At 40.5% G+C, this 22573-nt stretch overlaps 2 protein-coding genes across 3 annotated transcripts; both read left to right on the top strand.

Annotated features, from left to right (window-relative positions):
* Positions 1 to 282: 282 nt before the first annotated feature.
* chkb (choline kinase beta) lies at positions 283 to 16495 on the top strand. The gene is made up of 11 exons (XM_079501355.1): positions 283 to 867; positions 1879 to 1987; positions 3125 to 3238; positions 3882 to 4015; positions 4480 to 4584; positions 6483 to 6541; positions 7622 to 7700; positions 8349 to 8631; positions 10804 to 10910; positions 11291 to 11372; positions 14109 to 16495. The coding sequence occupies exons 1-11, from the start codon at positions 365 to 367 to the stop codon at positions 14163 to 14165; spliced, it is 1632 nt and encodes a 543-aa protein (XP_079357481.1). The 5' UTR covers positions 283 to 364; the 3' UTR covers positions 14166 to 16495.
* Positions 16496 to 16927: 432 nt separating this feature from the next.
* On the top strand, positions 16928 to 22378 carry LOC306923569 (kelch repeat and BTB domain-containing protein 11). Of its 2 annotated transcripts, XM_079501748.1 has the most exons (9): positions 16928 to 17191; positions 17499 to 17669; positions 18404 to 18592; positions 18804 to 18988; positions 19228 to 19579; positions 19744 to 19889; positions 20031 to 20185; positions 21004 to 21161; positions 21724 to 22378. In XM_079501748.1, the coding sequence occupies exons 2-9, from the start codon at positions 17535 to 17537 to the stop codon at positions 21904 to 21906; spliced, it is 1503 nt and encodes a 500-aa protein (XP_079357874.1). In that variant the 5' UTR covers positions 16928 to 17191; positions 17499 to 17534; the 3' UTR covers positions 21907 to 22378. The 2 variants fall into 2 exon arrangements, with proteins under 2 accessions (XP_079357874.1, XP_079357873.1); XM_079501747.1 differs by having other exon boundaries at positions 16928 to 17669.
* Positions 22379 to 22573: the final 195 nt, after the last annotated feature.

Raw genomic sequence — 22573 nt, 5'->3', positions numbered from 1 at the left:
ATTTTGATGGATCTTACACCAGGTCTCTGTCCATGACTTATAAGTAATATTACACAAGATCTGCAGGAACTCGAGTTCCGAAAAAGCAACGCAGAAGATGTCGATGGCCGCTAAACACTCAATTGCCCACAATCCTTCGGTGTATAGGCGGTTCTAAATCAGAAGGCGGGTCCTAGTGAAGACCAATTGCTGTTTCCCTTGAGCGTAGAGGCGATGGTAATTGGATACTCACTATGCCAATTTCGCTAAACGCCCCGAATGAAGTGACTGAATACTGGTCATCATCACAGAAACGCGGAAGCGTTATTATCGGTATCGTATCGAATCCTATTAACCCTATCTTCAGTCGCTAGTCGTTACTTCCATGCGACTCAGGATATTCAGTTGTGCCAAGCTATTACGGTTAGCTGGACTCACCCACCAACAGCATCACCTGTCAGCAAGTCCCCGTCGCATTCAAATACACACAAAATTTCACAGCAGCAGCCATCATCTGTCGTTTGCCGGCGGCGGAAAGCTCACCACCACTACAATGCAGACCACCAGCACTTCGGGTGCCACTGCCGATACAGCAGGGGCTTTATTAAAGAACATTCCTGCTCGTACAGCAGCCGAACACACCAGAGTGGTGCAGCAGAAGAAGAAGACAGCGGACACCCTCTTCTCCGCCAGCGATAACAGTCTGAGAGCTCCGAGTCCTCGGGTCGACCATGGCAGTGATGACTCCGAGGCAGACTCCTACCAGGGTGGGCGAAGTGAGGAGGTCGACAGGGAGACGAAGGCCAAGGCGTTCGTGTGGTGCCGAGACTTTCTGTCTGGTTCCTGGAAGAGCCTCCCCGAGGCAGACTTCCAGATCGACATTGTCAGGTACTTGGTAATTAGTAGGGAATTAGAGAAATAGCAGCGCTGACGTGGCGACTACATATTATTATGTGTTGAATTGATGATGGGTTGAGTTGAGTTCGATAAGCATTAAGCACACGTCGAACAATTATTCGCACATTATTCAGGGACGTATGAGTAGCGGAGAGATTGGTGTGTGTGTGTGTGTGTGGGGGGGGGGGGGGGTACTTTGTTTTATACTTTTGGACAGATATGTAAAACAATTATGTTCATGATGCATGCTTATCAACAAAAGCAGTCTAAATGAATGTACTGTAATAGTTAAAATATTGCAATTCACACATTTCCAAAAATGATTTGAGAATGAATACCAGAGTGGGAAAAAAACTAAGAAAAATATAAAATCTGAAACATTGCTAACCAAACATCACTGATTTACATTATACTATACCTACCCAGTCAACAAAGAAAATGAATGATCTGATAGATAAAACTTGAGCACAACAAAACCCACACAATTTGGAAATTAAATGATAAACCTATATACTGTAATAATTAAAGACATTCCACCAAATCGAAGGAACCCAACTAAAAAAGTCACCAACTTAGTAGAGAAAAATCACACCCGTGTGAAGTGAGGGGCGCTAATATATTAAAGTCTAACTCATGTTGATTAGGTTCCCTTCATTCATGGTGTTTTTAAAACAAACATTGAACTAAAAACACATTAAACCTGTGTGTATAAAACTAAACTTGAATTGGGCATTAATTACTTGGCTATGACACGTATGCATATGGTGACAATGGAGACTCGTATAAACATATTGCACTTTGACTCTGACACGTTTTATTATATACATTTATAATATATTAACTACTGTAGTGGACCACTGCAGTTGGAACAGTGTAGCTTTCTTCTCATAGACACATAAGATCCCTTATTCCCTTTTATATGTAGATGGCCTCTTTTCTGCTGTCTCCCTTAAAGACAATAGCACTTCAGTTGATTTATGTATTTTGTGTTATGTTTTGCAGTGGTGGACTGAGTAATCTGCTATACATGTGTAGTTTGCCCGATCACGTTCAGGCTGTGGGGGAGGAGCCTCGCAGGGTCCTACTCCGACTTTATGGAGCCATTCTACAGGTTTGTCCATCTACCGTACCTACTGTATCTGTGAGTGTTTGTGGTAACGTTGAAATGTGTGTGGGCAGTATCAGGGGCGAAGATTTGTCAAAAATAGACAAATCTACAAGCTCACAACACAGTGTGTTACAACGCATTGTGAGCTTCTAGATCAGGTATTTTCGGCAAAGCGATCTGGTGTAGTAGATGTCATGATTTATGACCTTTATCTGCCTGACCTGACCCCGTACACACATGTGGTGGATCACTCATCTACATTACGTAAACATATTTGATACGCTTGATACGATGAACGTCAACTGCTTTATCAGAGACTGACGTCTGTGCACGTTGCACAATGATACGAGATGCATGTTCTATTCCTAATTTCCTATCCATTATTTTCTTGTCCTTCTTGTCCTCGTATCTTCTGGTCACGTAATGTGTCCAATACTGTATATATATTCTCTATGTGTGTATTATTGCATAACTTGTGTGATACTGCCTGGTGTTGTCATGTTCTCCACGCAAATGACTCAACTGAAACATCACTCACTACCCTTAGTTAGATGGAGACTCTTACTGTATCGGGTCAACCGAAATCACAACAGTAGAGCTAGAGGGAAATGGCTCAACACCACAATGTGTTGTGACCACGTAGATCTGCTATTTTCAGAAATCTTTTGACACTGTTTTGAAAATCTTTGCCAATAATGACATGCCCAAAATATCGATGCCAGGGTTAAAGTTATGAATCCATCTTTGAACATGAATGGCACATTGGCAGAATTCCCGCAAGGGACATGGAATCACAACCCCACCAATGTCCACTCTGTCTGAAGACATCCTTAGGAGACTAACGCTGGCATAAATGGCGTAGCATAGAATATGACTATGAGACATACTTCCGGACAGATGTCAGTGTTAACAGGGTAATATTAATATAATGCCTCCCCTCTACTGTGTGTGTGTGTGTGTGTGTGTGTGTGTGTGTGTGTGTGTGTGTGTGTGTGTGTGTGTGTGTGTGTGTGTGTGTGTGTGTGTGTGTGTGTGTGTGTGTGTGTGTGTGTGTGTGTGTGTGTGTGGTGTGGTGTGGTGTGGTGTGGTGTGGTGTGGTGTGGTGTGGTGTGGTGTGGTGTGGTGTGGTGTGGTGTGTAGGGAGAGGACGCCTTGGTGCTGGAGAGTGTGATGTTTGCCATCCTGGCAGAGCGTACTCTAGGGCCTAAGCTCTATGGTATTTTCCCCCAGGGACGCCTTGAACAGTACATACCGGTATTACACACAGACACGCACACACAGACCATTGTTTGTTGTTTCTTTTTCAAGTACATAGTCACACAATTGTAGAAGTGTGTAACTTGCTGTACAGTCTGTTGTGTACTTGACCCTCACATAATGTTTTCACATTTGTGTTTATCGCACATCCCATTGTTCTTCAAATATCTGCTAGCTAAGTACTAGCTAGTTATTACTAAGTATTAGCTATTTGACCAAATTTGTTTTCATTAGAATTTCCCCAAATTGCTAACAAGCTTCCAGTGGACCTTTCTCAGTAACTGTGGTAACCAAATCGAAATCCTAAATTGATATCTTTAATGCAAAGACAACTCATACTGTATACCCCAATGGCATTTACATTTAGAGACCATACTGTAGAATCTGTTGAGTATAACATGGAAATGTAGGATGCAATTAGAACATTCTCTGATTAATCAAGTGATTCCATGAAAACAAGTACCTTACATTGGAAACACAGTAAGTTCTCAACCATAATTTTAAGTAACTTGTATAGCATAATAGTTACAAAGATTTAGGGGCTGCAAGCAGCTACTGTAAAGATAGATATTCTGTGTACTGCTGCGTTTGTGAATGTTCTGCGAGTTTTAAAATTGAATATCTCTTAAATCTCTTCCAGAATAACCGTATGCGCACAGAGCAACTCTCAGACCCCTCCATCTCAGCTGAGATCGCTAACAAGATGGCACGCTTCCATACAATGGTGATGCCCTTCAATAAAGAGCCCAAGTGGCTTTTTAGGACCATTGATACGTGAGGACACAAAATCTTTCTCATGCACACACTTCCTCTGAATGTATATTGTTAGAATTCTGCAGATACACTATATCGTACGGTGGAAACCTTGTATGTCCAATGTCCACAACCTTTTCATTGGTTAAATATTAACCAAATTAATATTTAAACACTTCCAACCTGTCGTCACTATTATTGGCAAGTCGCAGTAGGTGAAATTGTCCAAAGAAATTATAAAAATAGCGCTGTGAGCTTGCAGATCAGGCTATTTTCGCTACTCTTGTGTGACGCAGTCATACGACAAGGTATGAAATGGGACATTCATTTATGAAAAACCAAAATATAAAATATGGAGATGCAAGATTTTGGCCCGACACGACAGCGACGATATGCTACAATCTTGACCATGACCACCTCCAGGAAGAGTCCTCTTCCTTTTAGAGGGAGACTAATTCACTATCCCTTCCACGGCTTTCATTCAGATACATGGACCAAGTGATAAAGCTGAAGTTTGTGCGAGAAGCACATTTGAAGAAGTACAATAAGCTTCTGAAGTTCGACCTGCCTGCAGAGTTAGAAAAACTTCGGTGAGTGTGCCTGTCTGTCACAATTATTACATCATCTTCAATTATTTTTTTGCAGAATAGTGGAAATCTTTCTACAACGTGTCATGATGCAAAGAGTTGTGTGAGCTTGTAGAATGGCTATTTACAAATTTTACACGATTTCCTTTTTCATTTTTACTTTAAATATAAAACTATTAAGTGTATGAGCTGTTTTGGCCATAGTTTATTTTGATTATTTGTACTTGTCATTGTCAGTAATTGCTTTGTATATTGGTTTATTATTTTCTATATTATTTCATATCTGCCCTGTGCAATCTTTGTTTATAAAGCCTACAAGGCAAACACATTTTATTTTTATTTATATGTTCCACTGTTATTCAGAGAAAAACACAATTCCATCGTTAACCACAATTATTTAGTATGACAATTAATCGTCAACTAAAATTATTTTGATCGTGACACCCCTAGGGGTTAGCAACGCGAACAGCTGCCATACGATAGGACAGGTATAATAGAAAATGCATATGCTATTTTGTTTACAGTTTGTTCATGCAGGCAAGTCAATTAAGTACGTTTTTCCCGGTAATTATGAATGTGAAGTAATAAGAATGACATTTAGATGAATAAAGACATACATAGAATAACAAAGTAATAAACAGTGAAAATTAGGTTGAGATATTATAATGACAAAAAACAAAGACAAAGACAAAACAGGATACAATGCCTTACAATAATACAATATTAATGTCATTGTGGTTAAATCACAGTATCTGGACAAAATATAGATGTACTGTAAACGATATTACTATAAAATATTAAAAAAAAGAAACTGTAAAAATGGTATTGTGATTTTTTTGGAGCGTAACCTTTCACCTAGTTCTCCCCCTGAATGTTTATATAATAATAACACTCTGACCTTGCCAACTAGCAGAGGGACAGTTCATGATTGTGGTTGATAATTTCTTCATAAAATCCCTTATCTTTACAATATGCATATTTAGAGGAATACATCACATAATGTGTATGCCCCAGAATATGATGTAACATATGTTGTAACAGCCACTCCACATATTTGTTGCTTATCACCTTCACAGTATCGCCATTTGACATACTGGTAATCTGAGCTGATGCTACCAGTGTCTATCACTGGCACAGATATAGATCTAAAAAAACGCAATAAGTTCTCTGCTTGCCAGCAGGGCAACTTATGCTTATGCTTGTAGATTGGCTATTTTCGATGCGCAACACCTTCGTGCGATGAATTTCACATAAGGTATCAGTTTGTCAGAGTGTAGTAATTTATCGACCCCAGTCCGTAATTTGTAATGTAAAATGTACCACCATTATTGCGGCTAAATCCTACACCTGTATAAGGACATGTAGACTTATTTTTGCTTGATGGTTAATTATAGAGTTTGATGGTTTTCCTATTTTTTAATGGACAGCTTTACGAAGAATCTCACTTAGCTCATACTGCTGATAACACTGTAATTGCCATACAAGTAAGTCATTTGCCTCTAGTTTGAATGGGGTAAACAGCAGCTGACACTGACAAAACCTCCCTGTGGTTGTGGCTGATGTGGGCTTTGTCAGCAATATTCCACTGACACACATTTCTAACTGGCAAACAAGTATCGTGTCCCTTGTTAGACTGGATAGGGTGCTCAAACTGTTGGTAATTCCCCTGTGGGTAACTCTTGACTCTCGATATGAGATATAGTAGTTACAGTACTCAAGTACTACAGTGATTTTTCATACTGAATAACAGGTACTGTCTGTGCCCCCAAATACCTGTCCTCTGAACATAAAATAATGTTGAGTTTCACTGTCACTCACTATCTGTTCTCTTATCCTCCTTTTAACTACCCCCTCCCCCCACCCCCACCCCTCCCCAAACCCCCACTCCTCTGTTTGCTCAGCGAGTTGCTGGCAGCAACCCCATCTCCAGTGGTATTTTGTCACAATGATGTTCAGGAAGGTAAGAGTCTCTCTCGTCCTATCAGGCTCATACTCACGCTGCTAATTTGGGCTGGTTGTTCCGCCCTCTTGGCTTTGCTGACACATTTCTTGGAACTCAGTTCCTGTACATGTGTAGAGTATATTCAGGCAAGGGCAAAAAATAAATCAATCACCTTTGACTTACTTTGAGTTTGAGTCCAAGCTGAGGACTGCTCAAGAACATGCTAAATGTCAACACTTTTAATACTGTACGAGACTGTCGTACGTTGATGCCTCATATTGTTAAAATACATTTCTTGCTTTTCATACCTTTTATATATAAAGGTATCTATCTATATATTAATGTAATTTATGTTTTTTACAAATGTAGCCTAGTTTGATCGTAATTTCTAATTTAGGATGGAATTTATGCGCTACTAATGGTTTATAGGTTGCACCATCTGAAATAAATTTGCAATATAGGCAATGATTGCCAACACAAGAAGTACTTGATTCCTCAAGAGTAGTAAAGTAGTAAATTACTGATGATGATGATGATGATGATGATGATGATGAGTGCTCACCACGGATATAACCCTGACCAGAATAGTGTTATAATTTGATTATTAATCATTTGCTATTGTTTTAATGCTATTCTCTCGTTTTTGCCCTGTAACGGCCGGGCTCCACCGGGCGCGTCAGCGTCGCGTCAGCGTCGTGTCTCCGTCACCGTCAGGGAATGTTCCCTTTTTTAATCAATGAAGGGTGGCTCCACTGCCCGCGTTGCGTTGACGGAGACGCGACGCGTGCATTAAAATTGAACCGGTGCGTTTTTTGACGCACGCGACGGAGACGCAACGCGTCCGGTGGAGCCCTGGCGTTAAGCACTTTTCGTTGCATTTTATGACATGAAAGGTGCTATATAAATAAGGTTTATTATTATTATTATTACAAACTGTATCTCTGTAACCAAAGAAAGACACAGCTGTAGTATCAAACTAACTACATAAGTATGTGGATTTAGGCTCCCTAACTTAAGAGATAACTTGTACACAGCTGATGCAACAGGCTGCTGGTGTGACAAAATAAACGTGTTTTTACTTGTTTTATTTGCTTCCAGGCAATATCCTGCTTCTGGAAGACCAGGATCCAGAGAGACTCATGCTCATAGACTTTGAGTACAGCAGTTACAACTACAGGTGAAGTGTGTTCTACAGTACTTTAATTTTGAGTGGATTCAGGTTTGGTTACATCAGTGGTTTTCAACCAGTGGTCCGGGGACCACCAGTGGTCCTTGAGAGTTTTCCAGGTGGTCCCCAGCAAAATGATGGAGAGTTGGCAACCAAATGGACCCTTTTTAGATCTTTAACTCTTGTAAATGTAAAAGGAAACCAAATGGACCAAAAGGTAAATTGTTAAACATCTGCATTAGAAATCTACACAATTAGAGAATAATGTAGAATGTAGAATAATTGTTATTTTGATCGACTGTTCTCTCTCCTATGGTACCACTAAATACAGCATGGAATTGTGAACAAAATCCACAACAAAACATTCTAAGTTTTGGGTCTGAGAGGCAAAATCTCATCAAACGGTGGTCCATGGCTCAAATGCCAAATAAATAATGGACCCTGATATGAAAAGGGTTTAAAACCACTGGGTTACATGTTTAAATATGTAATAGAGTCAAATATAATGCCTTCTCTTCGTCAAGAAATACATAAATACATGTGAACAGCCTCCTATAGTGTGTCTCTAAAAGCTTACATTATCAATACAGTGTTTTCTACTGTGTTTTGTTCTGGTCCCACTACTGATTGTGACAACTGCAGTGTTCTTTCCTGTAGGGGCTTCGACTTTGGGAACCACTTCTGTGAGTGGATGTACGACTACACATACAACCAGTGGCCTTTCTACAAGGCCACACAAGAGAACTATCCAACCAGAGACCAGCAGGTTAGTGGATGTACGACTACACATACAACCAGTGGCCTTTCTACAAGGCCACACAAGAGAACTATCCAACCAGAGACCAGCAGGTTAGTCTGTGAGTGGATGTACGACTACACATACAACCAGTGGCCTTTCTACAAGGCCACACAAGAGAACTATCCAACCAGAGACCAGCAGGTTAGTGGATGTACGACTACACATACAACCAGTGGCCTTTCTACAAGGCCACACAAGAGAACTATCCAACCAGAGACCAGCAGGTTAGTGGATGTACGACTACACATACAACCAGTGGCCTTTCTACAAGGCCACACAAGAGAACTATCCAACCAGAGACCAGCAGGTTAGTCTAAACACCTCCCACTCAAAACAGAGAGCAGAATCCTATTGTATTCAGGCCAATAAATGGTTTAGACAACAGAAGAAAATGATTGAAAAAGGTGTCGGCAAGCAACAGTTTTAATTGCTGAAGTATAAATGGGGCTTTCGTGGAAATGCAATGGATTCACAACATTCCATTCTTCTCTTTTCTTGTTCTTAAATTGTATATACTAGGGCCTTACCTGTTCTAATATATGAACAGGAAATGATGTACAGCGCACCCTGGGCAGGACCTGCCCTGAAAAGACTATCAGCGGAAGTGGCGGAAGTGTTGCGTGTAAGATAACTACGTCACGCGGTGCGGCTGTGTTTACTAGTCCCCACCCAATGATCATTTCAGCGGGAATACATTTTCGGGAACACAACGCGGCGATTGGTCAAAAAACGTTAACTTCCGGGGGGGGGTTACACGGCGGAAGTCCTGCCTTAGATAGCTTATTTGTCCTAGGTTGTGACCAGGCTCTTCTTTTTCGCAGTTAAGTGAGCCTGGGACCGAGGCTATGTACAGCGTGGGTAATACGAGATCATAGATCACATTGATTGGGAGGGAATTGTTAACGGATGATCATGGGAAGTTGGGTTGAACTTGGGCACAAAATTAATGTTATTCTATAAGATAGATAGATGGATAGATATCTGTCATTAACTGTCATTGCATCTCTGTATGTATTTATAATTTTATTTCACCGACGGCACGGGTTGGCGGTCATTGCGCTGTCACAGTAATGTAACTTTGGGAGTGTAGCCAAATGGACCCGCTCATTCCATGTGGTCTTGAAACAGCGCATGGCAGTGCATGTGTTGGCGCAAACGCACGTAACGTTGTTTGGGACTCGAAAAACCCTGTTGTATTTGTCTGGCACGGCAAAGGAGGTGGTGGAGGAGAGGAGTGTGTCACCTGTGTCGCGCGTGCAGTTTAAACGTTTGCGGTGATGGTAGAAAGAAGCAGGAGAGAAGTGGTAGGCTTCCGTGTTCAAATGCCGATGCTGCCTGCCTGCCACGCACCCCCCGGACATGTTCCCCGTGTGGCTCTGCTGAGAGACGCGGTCTAATCCCAAAAGGGGAGGTGTCGTGTCGGTGCGGTGGGTAAGGCAAGTGGGGAGGGGAGTGTTGCACCAAAAACGGGCCTGATACACACATGCAGAACGCATGTTCTATGTCCTGTCTGTGTTTGATGGCCGCCTCAATGCTTTTCCAATGGGAGTCACATGGTTTGACCAAACATTTGTGTTCTGTAAGTGTATGAGGCCTCAGACACTTTGACATCCGACCACCGACAGACAGCGTTTCTTAAATTTAGAATAGAATACAGTATACCTGACCCTGTGGTACTTTTCTGTCCACACAATGCCATCTAGTGGCTAAACATGTCAACTGACGGCAGTTTCAATTGGTGCATGAAGGAAAGTCAATGCTCAGCAAAATATTCAGGAAATGTTGGAATAGGACATCTATTTAGTGTTGTTGCAGCATGTTTTCATGTGTGAGATTGAAGGAATGTCCTCCATGTCCACTGGCATTGAGAGAAAGTGGAACAGCTAATGTTGACTCTCTTTCAGTGTCTTTTCACATACACTATCAATCAGAATAATTTCACTTCATTCAAGTGGTTGCAAATAATGTTGCCAAATCATTCTCAGATTAAATACAAAAAAACAAAAATGCTGCTTATCAACAGAGTACCACAGACAAAAAAACAGTCTAAGTCCAAATTTCATTCTGACCCCTCCACGAAAAGGCCTCGTTGTCCTGAACCCTTATCTATCATTTATACATTATGGATCAATAGTGTGGACTTAGACTGTTATTCGTCTGTGGCATTCATTAACTGGTTAATCGGTCGATAAGGTTATCAAAACTTTTCAATTATCAATTAATTAATTGTTAATCGATGATTCCCATCCCTAATAAAAAAGCTTCATTCAGTGCATTTTCTTTTCCTGACGATTGTTTTGCTATGTGTTGCAGCTTCATTTCATTCGTAGTTATTTCGCTGAGCAGGGAGGATACCCTGGTAATGGCACACAGGAGGACCAGACACGCATCGAGGAGGAGATGTTAATTCAAGCTAATAGGTAGGGAGATGTAAACATCCGTCTTTTTACTGATAATTGTTCATTGTTAACTACAGTAGGATCAATCTTTGCCTTGGACAAACCCATCAAAGGTCCTCACAATAAATAATGATACAAATATTATTATTATTGTTAATAAGTCATACATTTAAATTCTGAGGCTATAAAGTGCTGTGCAAGTGACCCAGGTAATTAATACCAACACATTGATACGGTGTGGTGTGGTGTGTGGTGAGCAGTCAAAATCTAGATATTTGGGGGTCGGGTCTTGGGAGAACTGGCTAAGATGAGAAATAGATAATGGGAAGATGCTGAGGGGATGGGTAGTCTTGGATTGAATGCAGACAGATGATGTGATTCTCATTTTGTGTGATTTCTAGGTATGCATTAGCATCACACTTTCTCTGGGGCCTGTGGTCAATCATTCAGGCCAGGATATCGAAGATTGAGTTTGGATACATGGTAAGCAGGGACATTTTAGTTCACTTTAGGTGACATCTCCTTGATGACAACACAGTGTCTGAGACTGTTGAGACTTGAGGCGTGGAATGTATCCATTCTAAGATGCATTGTGATGCGGATTTAACCGATTTGACAACATCACATTGAACTGTGTGCAAATAAACTAGACTTTCATGCTAGTCTATAAATCACATTCCCCGCCATTGACATCCCTGGACATAACTTCAAATCCTACGTATGAACTATGAATGTCTCTGAGTCTACGTTACTATTATAGGAAACTGATAAAACCGGAAATTAACCAGAAGTGACTGTAGTCACTGTTACTGTAGTGTTGTTGTAGTCATAGAATTGATTGAAAAACATTCTTGTTTTACACTAGCATGTTCAATATAAATAGTATCTAGGTCTATTGACACCTGGTCAATCCTTCTTTCCGTTTAATAACAATGAAGGTAATGAAGCATGTTGAGAGTAGGTCTCGGTGTACTTTTTAATTTTATTTACTTAATGATTTATATAAAAAAGGTTAATGTAATACATTTAAAATGTATTTGCACGGGAATTAATTAGGGGTGCACGATATCCGATCTCCAATTATTTGCAGGGTCATATCTGCCGATACCGATTCTGACCGATTCCGATATTGTCCACAATGGAAACAAGCCTAGGCCCTATAGGGGCTTGGCCCAAATTATTCAATCAATCAATAAATAGCATAATACTTTTCCAAGTGTGTTTTCACAACTGAATGACTACTGAATTAGATTGAGTACACAAATTAAATGTAGATTTTTTTAAAATGTTATTTTTTGCTGGTGAAAACCAATTAAAAAAATCTGTATTATTTTGAGACCATTCCGATACCGATATGGCATTAATTACCGATTAATCGTGCATCCCTAGAATTAATACATGTAAAGATAGGCACAACACATTGGCTCTATTTATTGGTCTTAAAATATATCAGTCAAACCCTAATTATTCACACAGACTTGTGTCATCAGGGGCGTCAATATAGCTGGGGTTGGAGCCGGGGTAAAGTTCAGAGTTCTCCCAACCGGAATAAACAGTGGCGTGTTGGGTTTTCAAACGCAGATGCTTTAAATACTACTAATTTAAAAGTAGGCGTCATGGCTTGCCAGATCACAGGCACAGATCCTTGTTGCCACTCGACAAGGAACGCTACTTTAGAAAATAAAACTAGCTATAGAGTCCGATTGGAATGTTTTCCTTGACTGCTGGACATGATCCAACACAACACAATGGCCTGATATATTCGCATGTTAAGAGACAGTTTTCTATAGATATGATCACTGAAACTTATCATAATATACATTTTAAAAAGCCATTAATTCATCAATGATGTTTATAGAACAATTTTAGTGAATTTCAAGTAGGCTACCGACACCATTCGTTTCGACCGCACTTTGCCAAATGATGGCGCCGTGCCAAGTTCCAACTGTCTCTAAACTACTTAGGATTCACTACAATGGGCAGTATTATGCGTGTCTTAAGTACCAGGTCTTATTACTTAACTTAAGACCTGGAGGCATGGTCAATGCTGTTTGGCCACTCAGAATAGCCCAATGGCATTGATCACGCCTCCAGGTCTTAAGACACGCATAATACTGCCCAATGTGTTCTATAAAAATTATTGATGACTTAATGGCTGTTGGTTTTTGATATTACGTTAAGTTTAATTGATCATATCTATAGAGTGTCTCTACCAGGCGATTAAACACTGCGCCGCGGTAACACAATGTTTTGTAACATGGAGGGAGATGGAGAGGCATATGTCCGATTTCGGTGGTGCTTATGCTTGTGCAACTTGACGCATGCAATAAAGTATGAAGAGATAAGGATACTCTCTGACTATAAACCACTTGAACCCCAGGTCCCCAGCATAAACAAAAAATCTACAAACTCACAACGCGTTACAACGTGCTGTGAGCTCATGGTAGCCCTGGCCTGGACTCAAGTGTTTTACGCAGTGTTTTCTCCATTTACAGTCCTTACAGCACAAATGTTCAGGGCTAGGGCGGGAATAAGTACCGGTATCTTCCGTATTGTTCAATAAAAAGCAATGTTTTATCGGTTTTTGGCCATGCGCTTTCAACTATGCACCCCTATCGTTTGGTGCATTATAACTCTGATAAAATGGCTACAGATCGGATTAAAACGCTTTTTATTGAACAATGCGGAAGATACAGGTACTTCTACCCACCCGAGGAGGATTGGAACATCCGTGGCTCTGGGGCGAGCACTTTATATTTGAAATCTGAACATGTAGACGTTAACGTTCTGTTCTAAATGGGAAAAGTGCGTAAAACAGGTTGACGTTCCGCCATGACAGACCAGCGCCATGTGAACCATGGCTAAATCGTCTCGTATACTTAATAATAAGTCAACTTATAATTTATACGTCTCGTATACTTAATAATAAGTCAATCTGGAACGATTGCGTTCCAGATGTCCTTCTGATGGATTTTTCTTGGTTGTCAATATTTCTATCACCCAACAAATCGCTCTGAAAGTGATCCAAAGGATCGTGCGCTATATAACTCTATGGGGACCATTTTCTTTAGCCCAGGCTAAAATCGGATGTGATGTTTGTGGGCGTTCCTGTCTACCTTCGTGTCAATGTATAGTTGCAGCAATAACGGTTATACATAAATGTCAATGTGGTTATATCTTTATGCTCTTGTCAGCTAAAATGTGGTGCTTGTGTTTCAGGACTACGCCCAGCGCCGGTTTGATGACTACTTCAGACTAAAAAAGCTATACAGCTAAATTCCACCTCTTATTCGTCTGAATGTACTGACATTTTCTTTTCATCTTTCCATGTGAACCTTCCAGTAAAAAAGCTCTTACTTTGTAAGTGAAAATTCTTCCACTGAATGTGAAGCTTGTAGAAATATTATCTAACACTTCTTTCCAAAACCGTTGACTTTACTAAGTATCCAATACAATGCACCCCTGCTCTTAACAATTAATAGTGAATGAAAGGCAGACTGTTGGAATGAAGGAAAATCTATTCCTGAATGTCATGCACAAGGACAACTCTGTATTGTTAGTCCAATGTAATGCACTTATGGTAGTCCCAAATAGTGAAATGCAGTGAGAACAATCACAGCCTATTTTATTTTATCTATTGTTTACAAATGGCTTGGGGGGGACTATTTCTGTGTTATTTCAAGCCATTTTTATCTAACACTTTTACAACACTATGTTGTATTTTGTTTTTCTTGAGGGTCCAAAGAACCCCTGTGTTATTTGTATTGAAAAGTTGAAAACATTATTGCACACTCAACTGTAAATGGCTCTGCTCACCACTGCTAGATATGAGTTTTCTTAACAGACTAATACCACACTGTACTTTTCCATATTATGTTTTTGAATCCACTGGTTTCATATTTTGTTATGTTTCATCTAGTATTGAATTTCCCTCATTTTGATCATTTGATGGTAGGGCAACAGATGAGGGACAATCTCTGATATTTAAATACCAACTCTCAATAACAATGGCAGTTTCTTTTTTCATATAATTGTATGGAATTGACTTACCTACAGGTAGCAGAAGAAAACGCAATGACGATATCACACTCCTAGATGTACAGTACACTGTATTGCCAGTACTAAATGAACATCATCAATGTCTAGCATTCAAAACCAGGTATATTTGCATTGCCCTGGAAGCCCCTCTACTGTAAAAAAATATATAAGTATCTGTTTAAGTGAGTTTACCAGGGTGAACATCCTTCACTCCTGACATCACAAAACTGCTCAACTGCATGTTGGCGGCAGTGCAGATTTAGCTGTTCTTATTAACATTTATACAATTATAACTACAGTTTTTTCTACAATATTTGATATCTTATCAATATCTGTTGCCCTGCCTTTAATGACAGTTGAGAGCATTTAAATGACAATATTGTTGTTTTTGCATGTTTGGCCCAGCCCCAGAGCCATCTAATAGAAGAGTTGCAATATAGAGGGGGAAGAAACCGAGCGCTCGTTCATGCAGCCTGAACTGAGCCGAGTTGGAAATGCATTATTTTCAACGAGGGCGGCGCAAACGAGCTATTTTAAGCATGTGTGCAAACATGACAACTGTTTTAAAGTATTGTACAGTAACAACTAAAGTCTCTTTAATGTTTATGTTGTACTATTACTACAAAACAATTTAAAATAAAGGGATTTAAGATCATTAAAGCTGGGTTTGTTGCCTGAGTCCAATGCATTTCTACCTACTTCCGGTCCAGGACTTGGCCCAGTTGGTTGTCCCCACGCTCAATGCGTAGTCTATGTAGGAGAGCCGCCATTGGACTGGCCCCATGAAGTGAACGCAGTTTGCGTAACTCTGTCTATATCTACAGTAAGGCTCTGGTTTGGCCCAAACTTTACATTATTTATGTTGCTGTAGTTTTTTGTTTCTTTTTTTAGTTTTCAAATTTGTCCCAGGTGCATCCATGCGATGTTTCTTTCGTTCATGCAGTTGAAAAGATAGATTTACAAACAATTTAAGGTTTAAAATCTTTTAATAAACATATCAAAAACAAAAAAATGGTATGCATTGAAAAAAGGAGGCAGTAATGTAAAATATACCCAACTTGTGGGGTAAACGTGCAAGAATACCCGTGTGGTCCTTTTACTGTAAGTTCTTTCATTTCAGACCAAGAATGGCAATAATATTTTAGACCAAGGACTTCAACTGTGTTCATGTGAGCATTAGAAATGAACATGTACTTAGCACGGAAATGTGTGTATAGAGCATGATGAAAATAAATCAACATGGACTGCATGTCTGGAGGATCAGATCTAAAGTAGATAACGAGGGAGAAAGATTTAATTGAACAGCGTAGCTTTCTTGTCATGCAGCAATTATTTGAAATGAGAAAAGAAATGCAGCTAGTTAATATTTTTGTGTTAGATTGAATGCGCTGGCATCAATGTCTTGATATTCCCAGTTATATAAATGTATTGGCAGCATCGGTTTACTCAACAGTCTGGATGCGATATTAAGAAACAAACTGAACAGTGCCTCATTAACCTCATTAACCTTGCTCTAACAATTTAACACACTAATAATTTAAACATTCTGTTTTGTTTTTTCTTTCCACCATGCTTTTTATTTTGTTGTTTCATTTTGTAGAACTACTTTAAGTTAATAAACATACATGGTTTAAACCTATAACCAAAGATTACTCTAATGCTTTCCAAATTATGTGGATAGATGGATATTGCCAACCTCTTCAACAACTTTTTTTCCCTTTAGGAAATTTGTAGTCTATTATGACATGCCCAAAATAGTGTTCAGGTTCAGGTTGAAAGTGGTTAATTTTTACTAGACCATAATCATGTTATGTAATGCTCTTCTGCTTCACGTTTGTGTCAGGACAGTAACTTGAGCTCACTGTGACATGACGTGACTTACAGCAGCGTAAATGGTGTCATGTTTTGCCCCGTCACCCTGCATCCAGGAATAGACCCGTCCCAAAGAACTATGCTGCGCAGAGTTCCACATAAACACACTGTTGGCTATCTTCAGGGCAGAGGGGCTTCACATCCGAACAAACTTGAATTCTTTGTTTAGGTTCATATGCTTAAAACTTAGATAAAAAATTAGTTTAAGGTTTTAACTGAGCTGTTTATTAACATTATTCTTATGTTGTGTTTGGTATTGACCAGTGGCACAGCTGTTTTATTCCCTTGTTTACTTAAATCAACGGCACTTGATAGAGGGACCAGACAGTAAAAGGAAGACGAGCATATGTGCTGGAGTGACTGTACAGAGTTATACAATTTTCCATCCCCGGGTTAGTTCAGAATTCATACTTTGTCTATTTCATTTTATGGTACATAGAACAGATGCTATGGGAGCAATATCTTGAATTTACGCCTTGAAAGATTTTTCATATATGGGAATATAACTGCTGGCCTGGATTTATAACTACACGTTGTACGCTCTGGGTAATATGTGGGTAAACTGATGAATGTGGCCAATTTAGTGACGTTATTCAAAAATACATTTCCTGCTCAGCGCTCAGCGGTATGGATCCACTCAGACAGTATCTAATAATGCTGTTATTGTGGATCAACTCGTGGTTGAAATATGTTCTTAAGAGACTTTCTGGAGCTTTTCTAGCAGCCAATCGGTGGATGGCATGGAGAGGTAAAGGAGCGCTCAAAACTCATCGAGAGGAATGGGAAACCAGCGAGGCACTCCGCACTTATGGCCATGGAGACGGACATGGAATCATGGTCACAGTCCAAACTAGCACACATGCATTCCATGTAAGTATAAATACTTGAATTCAAACCCAGAAAGCCAGGAAACCCAGAAGTCAGAAACTCTACCGTTCAGTCCAAGGGGAATCCCACCTGGCCGTGGGAATATTAGACTTCAGAGTTTCAGGCAGGGCTACCCGTTACCAGTCACGGCGCCAATGTCACCTCCTGGGTTAGAAGCCTGTGGAACCCTGGGTTCCAATCCAGGTAGTTAAATTGGTTGTCTGAATCATGTCATTCGCTGGCTGATATGTACACAATCAAATATTCAAATATGATATTTTTTACCAAAATACCGTGTGGATGACTATTGGTGCTTTCCCAAAATATTTACGTAATATGTTTTATAAATAATCAGTAATGCCTATATACTGTATCTCAGTTGGTAAATATTTGAACAGCTAGAACAGTCAGGTGAGTTCCAAAAATTACAACACTTTACAGCAAAGCAGACTGCAGAAAATACAACATTGTGACATTTTATAATATGATATCCAAAATCACATACAATTTATTATGTCATATGCCTCACTACTACATTTGTGTCCTAGCTTATACTATATATTGCTCAATGGACTAGTGATTATTACCTTTTGGTCGAGTGGTAGCTGTATGGTTTCTTATGCACAGCATCATTTCAGCATTAATTTACAGTACATGTGTTGTATTAAGTGTGCATATGTTGAATTAAATCATGAGATCAGCATTGCTTCATAATGGTTCTACACTCCATTTCTAAGGTGGATATCCTAAGGCTCTCGGAGTGCAGCGAATACTTCAGAGGCCTGTCCCAGTCCAGGATGAGAGAGACCTCAGATAACCTCATCAGCCTGGACTATGTGTCGTCCTCCGTCTTCTATCATCTCTTAGAGTTCTCCTTCTGCGGTCAATTTCAGGTTCCCCAAGAGGAGCTTGGAGAACATATCCAGGTGGGCAGATGGAAACTGAATATAGATCCCTTTGTCACATCTTTGAATTAATTCTACCGGATTCACTGCAAAGCCAGTGTTAAGACAACACACACACACACACACACACACACACACACACACACACACACACACACACACTCGAGTCGACATATACACAAATCCACCCCAATTTCCCTCTCTTCCTATGTCTCTCTCTCTTTCTGACTAGGTGGCCAGTTACCTCCTGGCTGAGGGCTTCCTCTCAAAGTGTCTATCAGCCTTGGCAGAAGAACTCAGCCCCGACAACTGTTTGTCCTACCTGTCTCTGGCCCAGGAGATATGCTGTGATGAGCTGAAGATGACCGTATTTATCTATCTGAGCAGAAACCTGCTAGAGTTGCCCCAACTCATCAGGTATAGCTTTGGTTTGATGCAGCATAGATATCCTCATTTAGTATTTTGAATTACATAGCCATGTTCCATTTACCATTTACACTTTTACAGCACACAATTCAATATTGAGAAAATTCAGTTTTTCATGTAGAGACAAGGTTTGTCTTTGTGGGCTAGGTTTGTTACTGGGTATTGACTCTTTGCACCGTGCTGTGGTTTTCTGAGGCTCTGTGACTTATTAATATGGTTAATTTCCTTAGGTGTATGAATGAGGAGGAGCGAGTGGAAGTCATTAATCTGAGGACACGTGGAGATCGGCGTCTCTGCAGTCTCAGGAAGGAGAACTTGACCACGTGGAATGACCCAGAAACGGAAGCTGCACGACACATCTTCATCCTGGAGGCATCAGATGGTGATGGGTATTGGCGCTCCATTGAACAGCTCCCTTTCAAGGCTGACAAGTGGTGTTTCACTACAGTAGTCCTGTATAACTACCTGTACATCATGGGGGGTTACAGACATCGCATGAGAAGAGGCTGGGAGTTCAAAATGGCTTGCTTCCGGTATAACCCCATCACTCATACCTGGGTCTCCACAACTCCTCTGATCAAGGTGAGCTAAGTCTCCTCTCAAATGTATATCTGGTATTTTGGCATCGTGCACCAAAAAAAGCTGCTGGTTTAGGGTTCGCGTTTTTCCAAATTATCTTACATTGACAGGTGAGATATATGATACAGTTATGAAACTTGTTGTCACATGCTCTGTTATCTCCACAGCACAGAAGACACTTCAGTGCAGTGGCCTGTGAAGGCCGTATCTATGCTATAGGAGGCTGGTACTTGGATTCCCTGGTGACTCCTGACTCCAGTACATCCCTCTACACTGCTGTTGAATGCTATGACCCCTGGGAGGACACATGGAGGTTTGTGTCCTCTCTGTTGGTGTTAACACTGCCAGTTGATTTGTTCTGTGCCAGTAGAAATGGAAATACATTGGAAATGGGCATTTAAAATGACATCCCCTCATGTATTGGTGTGCGTTGTGAACTCTATCTGCCCTATAGGTTTGTCTCCTCGCTACCACTCACTGACTTCCAGTTCACCATGTCGCTGTCCCATGATGTTCCACTGGCCACTAGCCTTGGGCACTGCTTCTATGTGCTGGGAAACATCCAGAGGACAGGGGAGAAACTGGTTCTGCAGTATGACACCACACAAGGTAAGGCACAACAACAGAAGCTCTATCCCAACAGAAAAAGTCAATCAATCGCCTATTTGCCTTCAACTCATTCAAAACACACCTGTTCTTGCCTCACTGCACTGGCTACCAGTGGCGTTCAGAATTGATTAAAAATGTAAAATTACATTGTTTTAAAATCACTGAAAGGACTGGCACCTGTTTATATTTTTGACCTCCTGACTAACCCACCCGTAATCAGCAGACAAACGTCTGACGGCCACTTCCTGTTGTTCAAATGATTATCATACTGCTATACATTTATTGAAAATGTTTGAATACATCACTCTAATTTACATCTTTGTCTTCTAGTTATATTTCTTATTGTTTTATTGTAAAAAATAATAATAATCACACTCGTGTGAACTAAGTGAGCGAGCGGTACCTTTCATCACAATGATGACGTCTGATGATGTCAACAACAAACAGACACTTCTGGGCTCAAAAAGAAGAGTATAAAAGAAAGGCCTCCACTCTTCTTAGTGCATTTTGTAGTTACATGATTTATTCTGATGAGGCAAATAATAGCAAGGTATCTAATACCAGAGTCTGTTCATGAAAATGTAATCTATTCAGCGGGTCATTTGATCATGCTGTCTTTCACATAGAGTCCCTTACCCTGTTGGTGTCCTCTAGACTCATGGTCTGAGCTACTCCCCACACTGACCAGAGCTGAATCACACCTCCCCACACTGACCAGAGCTGAGGCACACCTCCCCACACTGACCAGAGTTGAAGCACACCTCCCCACCCTCTACTTCCTAGGTGCCACTGACAGGTTGTCCTCCCTTGTCCTCTAGACTCATGGTCTGAGCTACTCCCCACACTGACCAGAGCTGAAGCACACCTCCCCACCCTCTACTTCCTAGGTGCCACTGACAGGTTGTGTGTGATTGGAGGAAACAACTCTGAGAATGTGGTGACATCATTCTGTGTGCATTCTCAAAAGTGGGGTCAGGTAAGAAGCAATTGAAGAGACTTGACTTGTATAAATAAAACATCACTAAGATCTAGGCATGTAACGATTCACCCAATAAAACATCACTAACATCTAGGCATGTAACGATTCGCCCAATAAAACATCACTAACATCTAGGCATGTAACGATTCGCCCAATAAAACATCACTAACATCTAGGCATGTAACGATTCGCCCAATAAAACATCACTAACATCTAGGCATGTAACGATTCGCTCAACTCACCATGTGATTCCAATCACGATACTAGGTTCACGATACGATACGATTTTTCACGTTTTTTTAAACACAAAATTATTTTCCAGACAAAAAGACAGATACACAAATCCACTATTTTCTTTCTCTTATCTTTTCAATACAGTAGCAAATGACTGAACTTTTTTATATCAATTCTCTTACAAAGATCTTCTTTAACGCGCCGGCGTGCCCTCTGCTGTTTGCATATTGACAAGAAGACTGTAATGTTTATCTATTCTAAAGTATTAACTTCCATCATTAATTGATATGAGTATCTAATGCTGGACCCTTCTCTGTTCCTTCAGGTGTATGGGACTCAGAAGATGGCCTTTGCAGGGCAGGGCACAGTTTTAGGAGAGCAGCTGTTTATGCCAGGCATAGAGTACAACAGCATTGTAAGGCTGAACCTCCAGACCCTCTCCCTGAGCATCCTTCCTCCTCTTCCGATATGCACCCGCTATGAGGCCGTCTTTCACCTACACTTTTGATACAATTCTTGGTTGTTTCTGTATTTTGAGCAGTGCTAGCCAGAGGCCGTCTTTCACCTATACCTTTGATACAATTCTTGGTTGTTTCTGTTTTTTGAGCGGTGCTAGCCGCTCCAGCGTTTGCCTGAGCTAGGGAGTGTCCACTCATCAAAGTCACCGCTCATTTCACAATGGGTGTGATTTTTATGTAACTTTCTGTGATTGACGAGAATACACAAGCTGAATTTAACAGAACAGTATTCCATCTTGAAAGCAGTGGTGAATTACGGTGACCTGGATATAGATATTGTGTCCTTTTGTTAGTCAAGGCCACGCCATTAGCCTTGTTTAAATGTTTTACAAGTTTACACCGGAAGCTCACAGTCATTCGTCCTATCCGCCCAAGGACCTCTTACCTTTAGATCTCCCAATTATATGATTGTATGAATTATATCATCCATGCAATCCACTCCTGGGATTTTCGTAGCTTGGTTAACCAAGGCCACTTGGCCCCGTCTTATCGCTGCTTGCAGCTATATTTATTTTTGTTCCCAAGCTGCAATGACACAATGGCTTCGATGTATTCATGCCTTTTGTTCTTTGCATTTATTAGTTCATTTCTATTCTATTCTAGACACAGATAACACTTGATTCGGGAGTGTTATCACTTTAAAACCTAATATGTATT

The sequence above is a fragment of the Electrona antarctica genome (assembly GCF_951216825.1).
Source record: "Electrona antarctica genome assembly, chromosome: 5".
Classification (NCBI taxonomy): Eukaryota; Metazoa; Chordata; class Actinopteri; order Myctophiformes; family Myctophidae; genus Electrona; species Electrona antarctica.
Note: the sequence above shows the minus strand (reverse complement) of the source record. Positions and strands in the feature narration are given on the sequence as shown.

Bases quoted from the DNA above. Each gene is read 5' to 3' on its own strand.
- LOC306923569 (XM_079501747.1), top strand. From the start codon at position 17,427: ATGGATCCACTCAGACAGTATCTAATAATGCTGTTATTGTGGATCAAC. The intron at 20,186-21,003 runs GTAAGGCACAAC...CTTGTCCTCTAG, and splicing joins GCAGTATGACACCACACAAG to ACTCATGGTCTGAGCTACTC. The intron at 21,162-21,723 runs GTAAGAAGCAAT...CTGTTCCTTCAG, and splicing joins ATTCTCAAAAGTGGGGTCAG to GTGTATGGGACTCAGAAGAT.
- chkb (XM_079501355.1), top strand. From the start codon at position 365: ATGCGACTCAGGATATTCAGTTGTGCCAAGCTATTACGGTTAGCTGGA. The intron at 1,988-3,124 runs GTTTGTCCATCT...TGTGGTGTGTAG, and splicing joins TTTATGGAGCCATTCTACAG to GGAGAGGACGCCTTGGTGCT. The intron at 10,911-11,290 runs GTAGGGAGATGT...TGTGATTTCTAG, and splicing joins ATGTTAATTCAAGCTAATAG to GTATGCATTAGCATCACACT.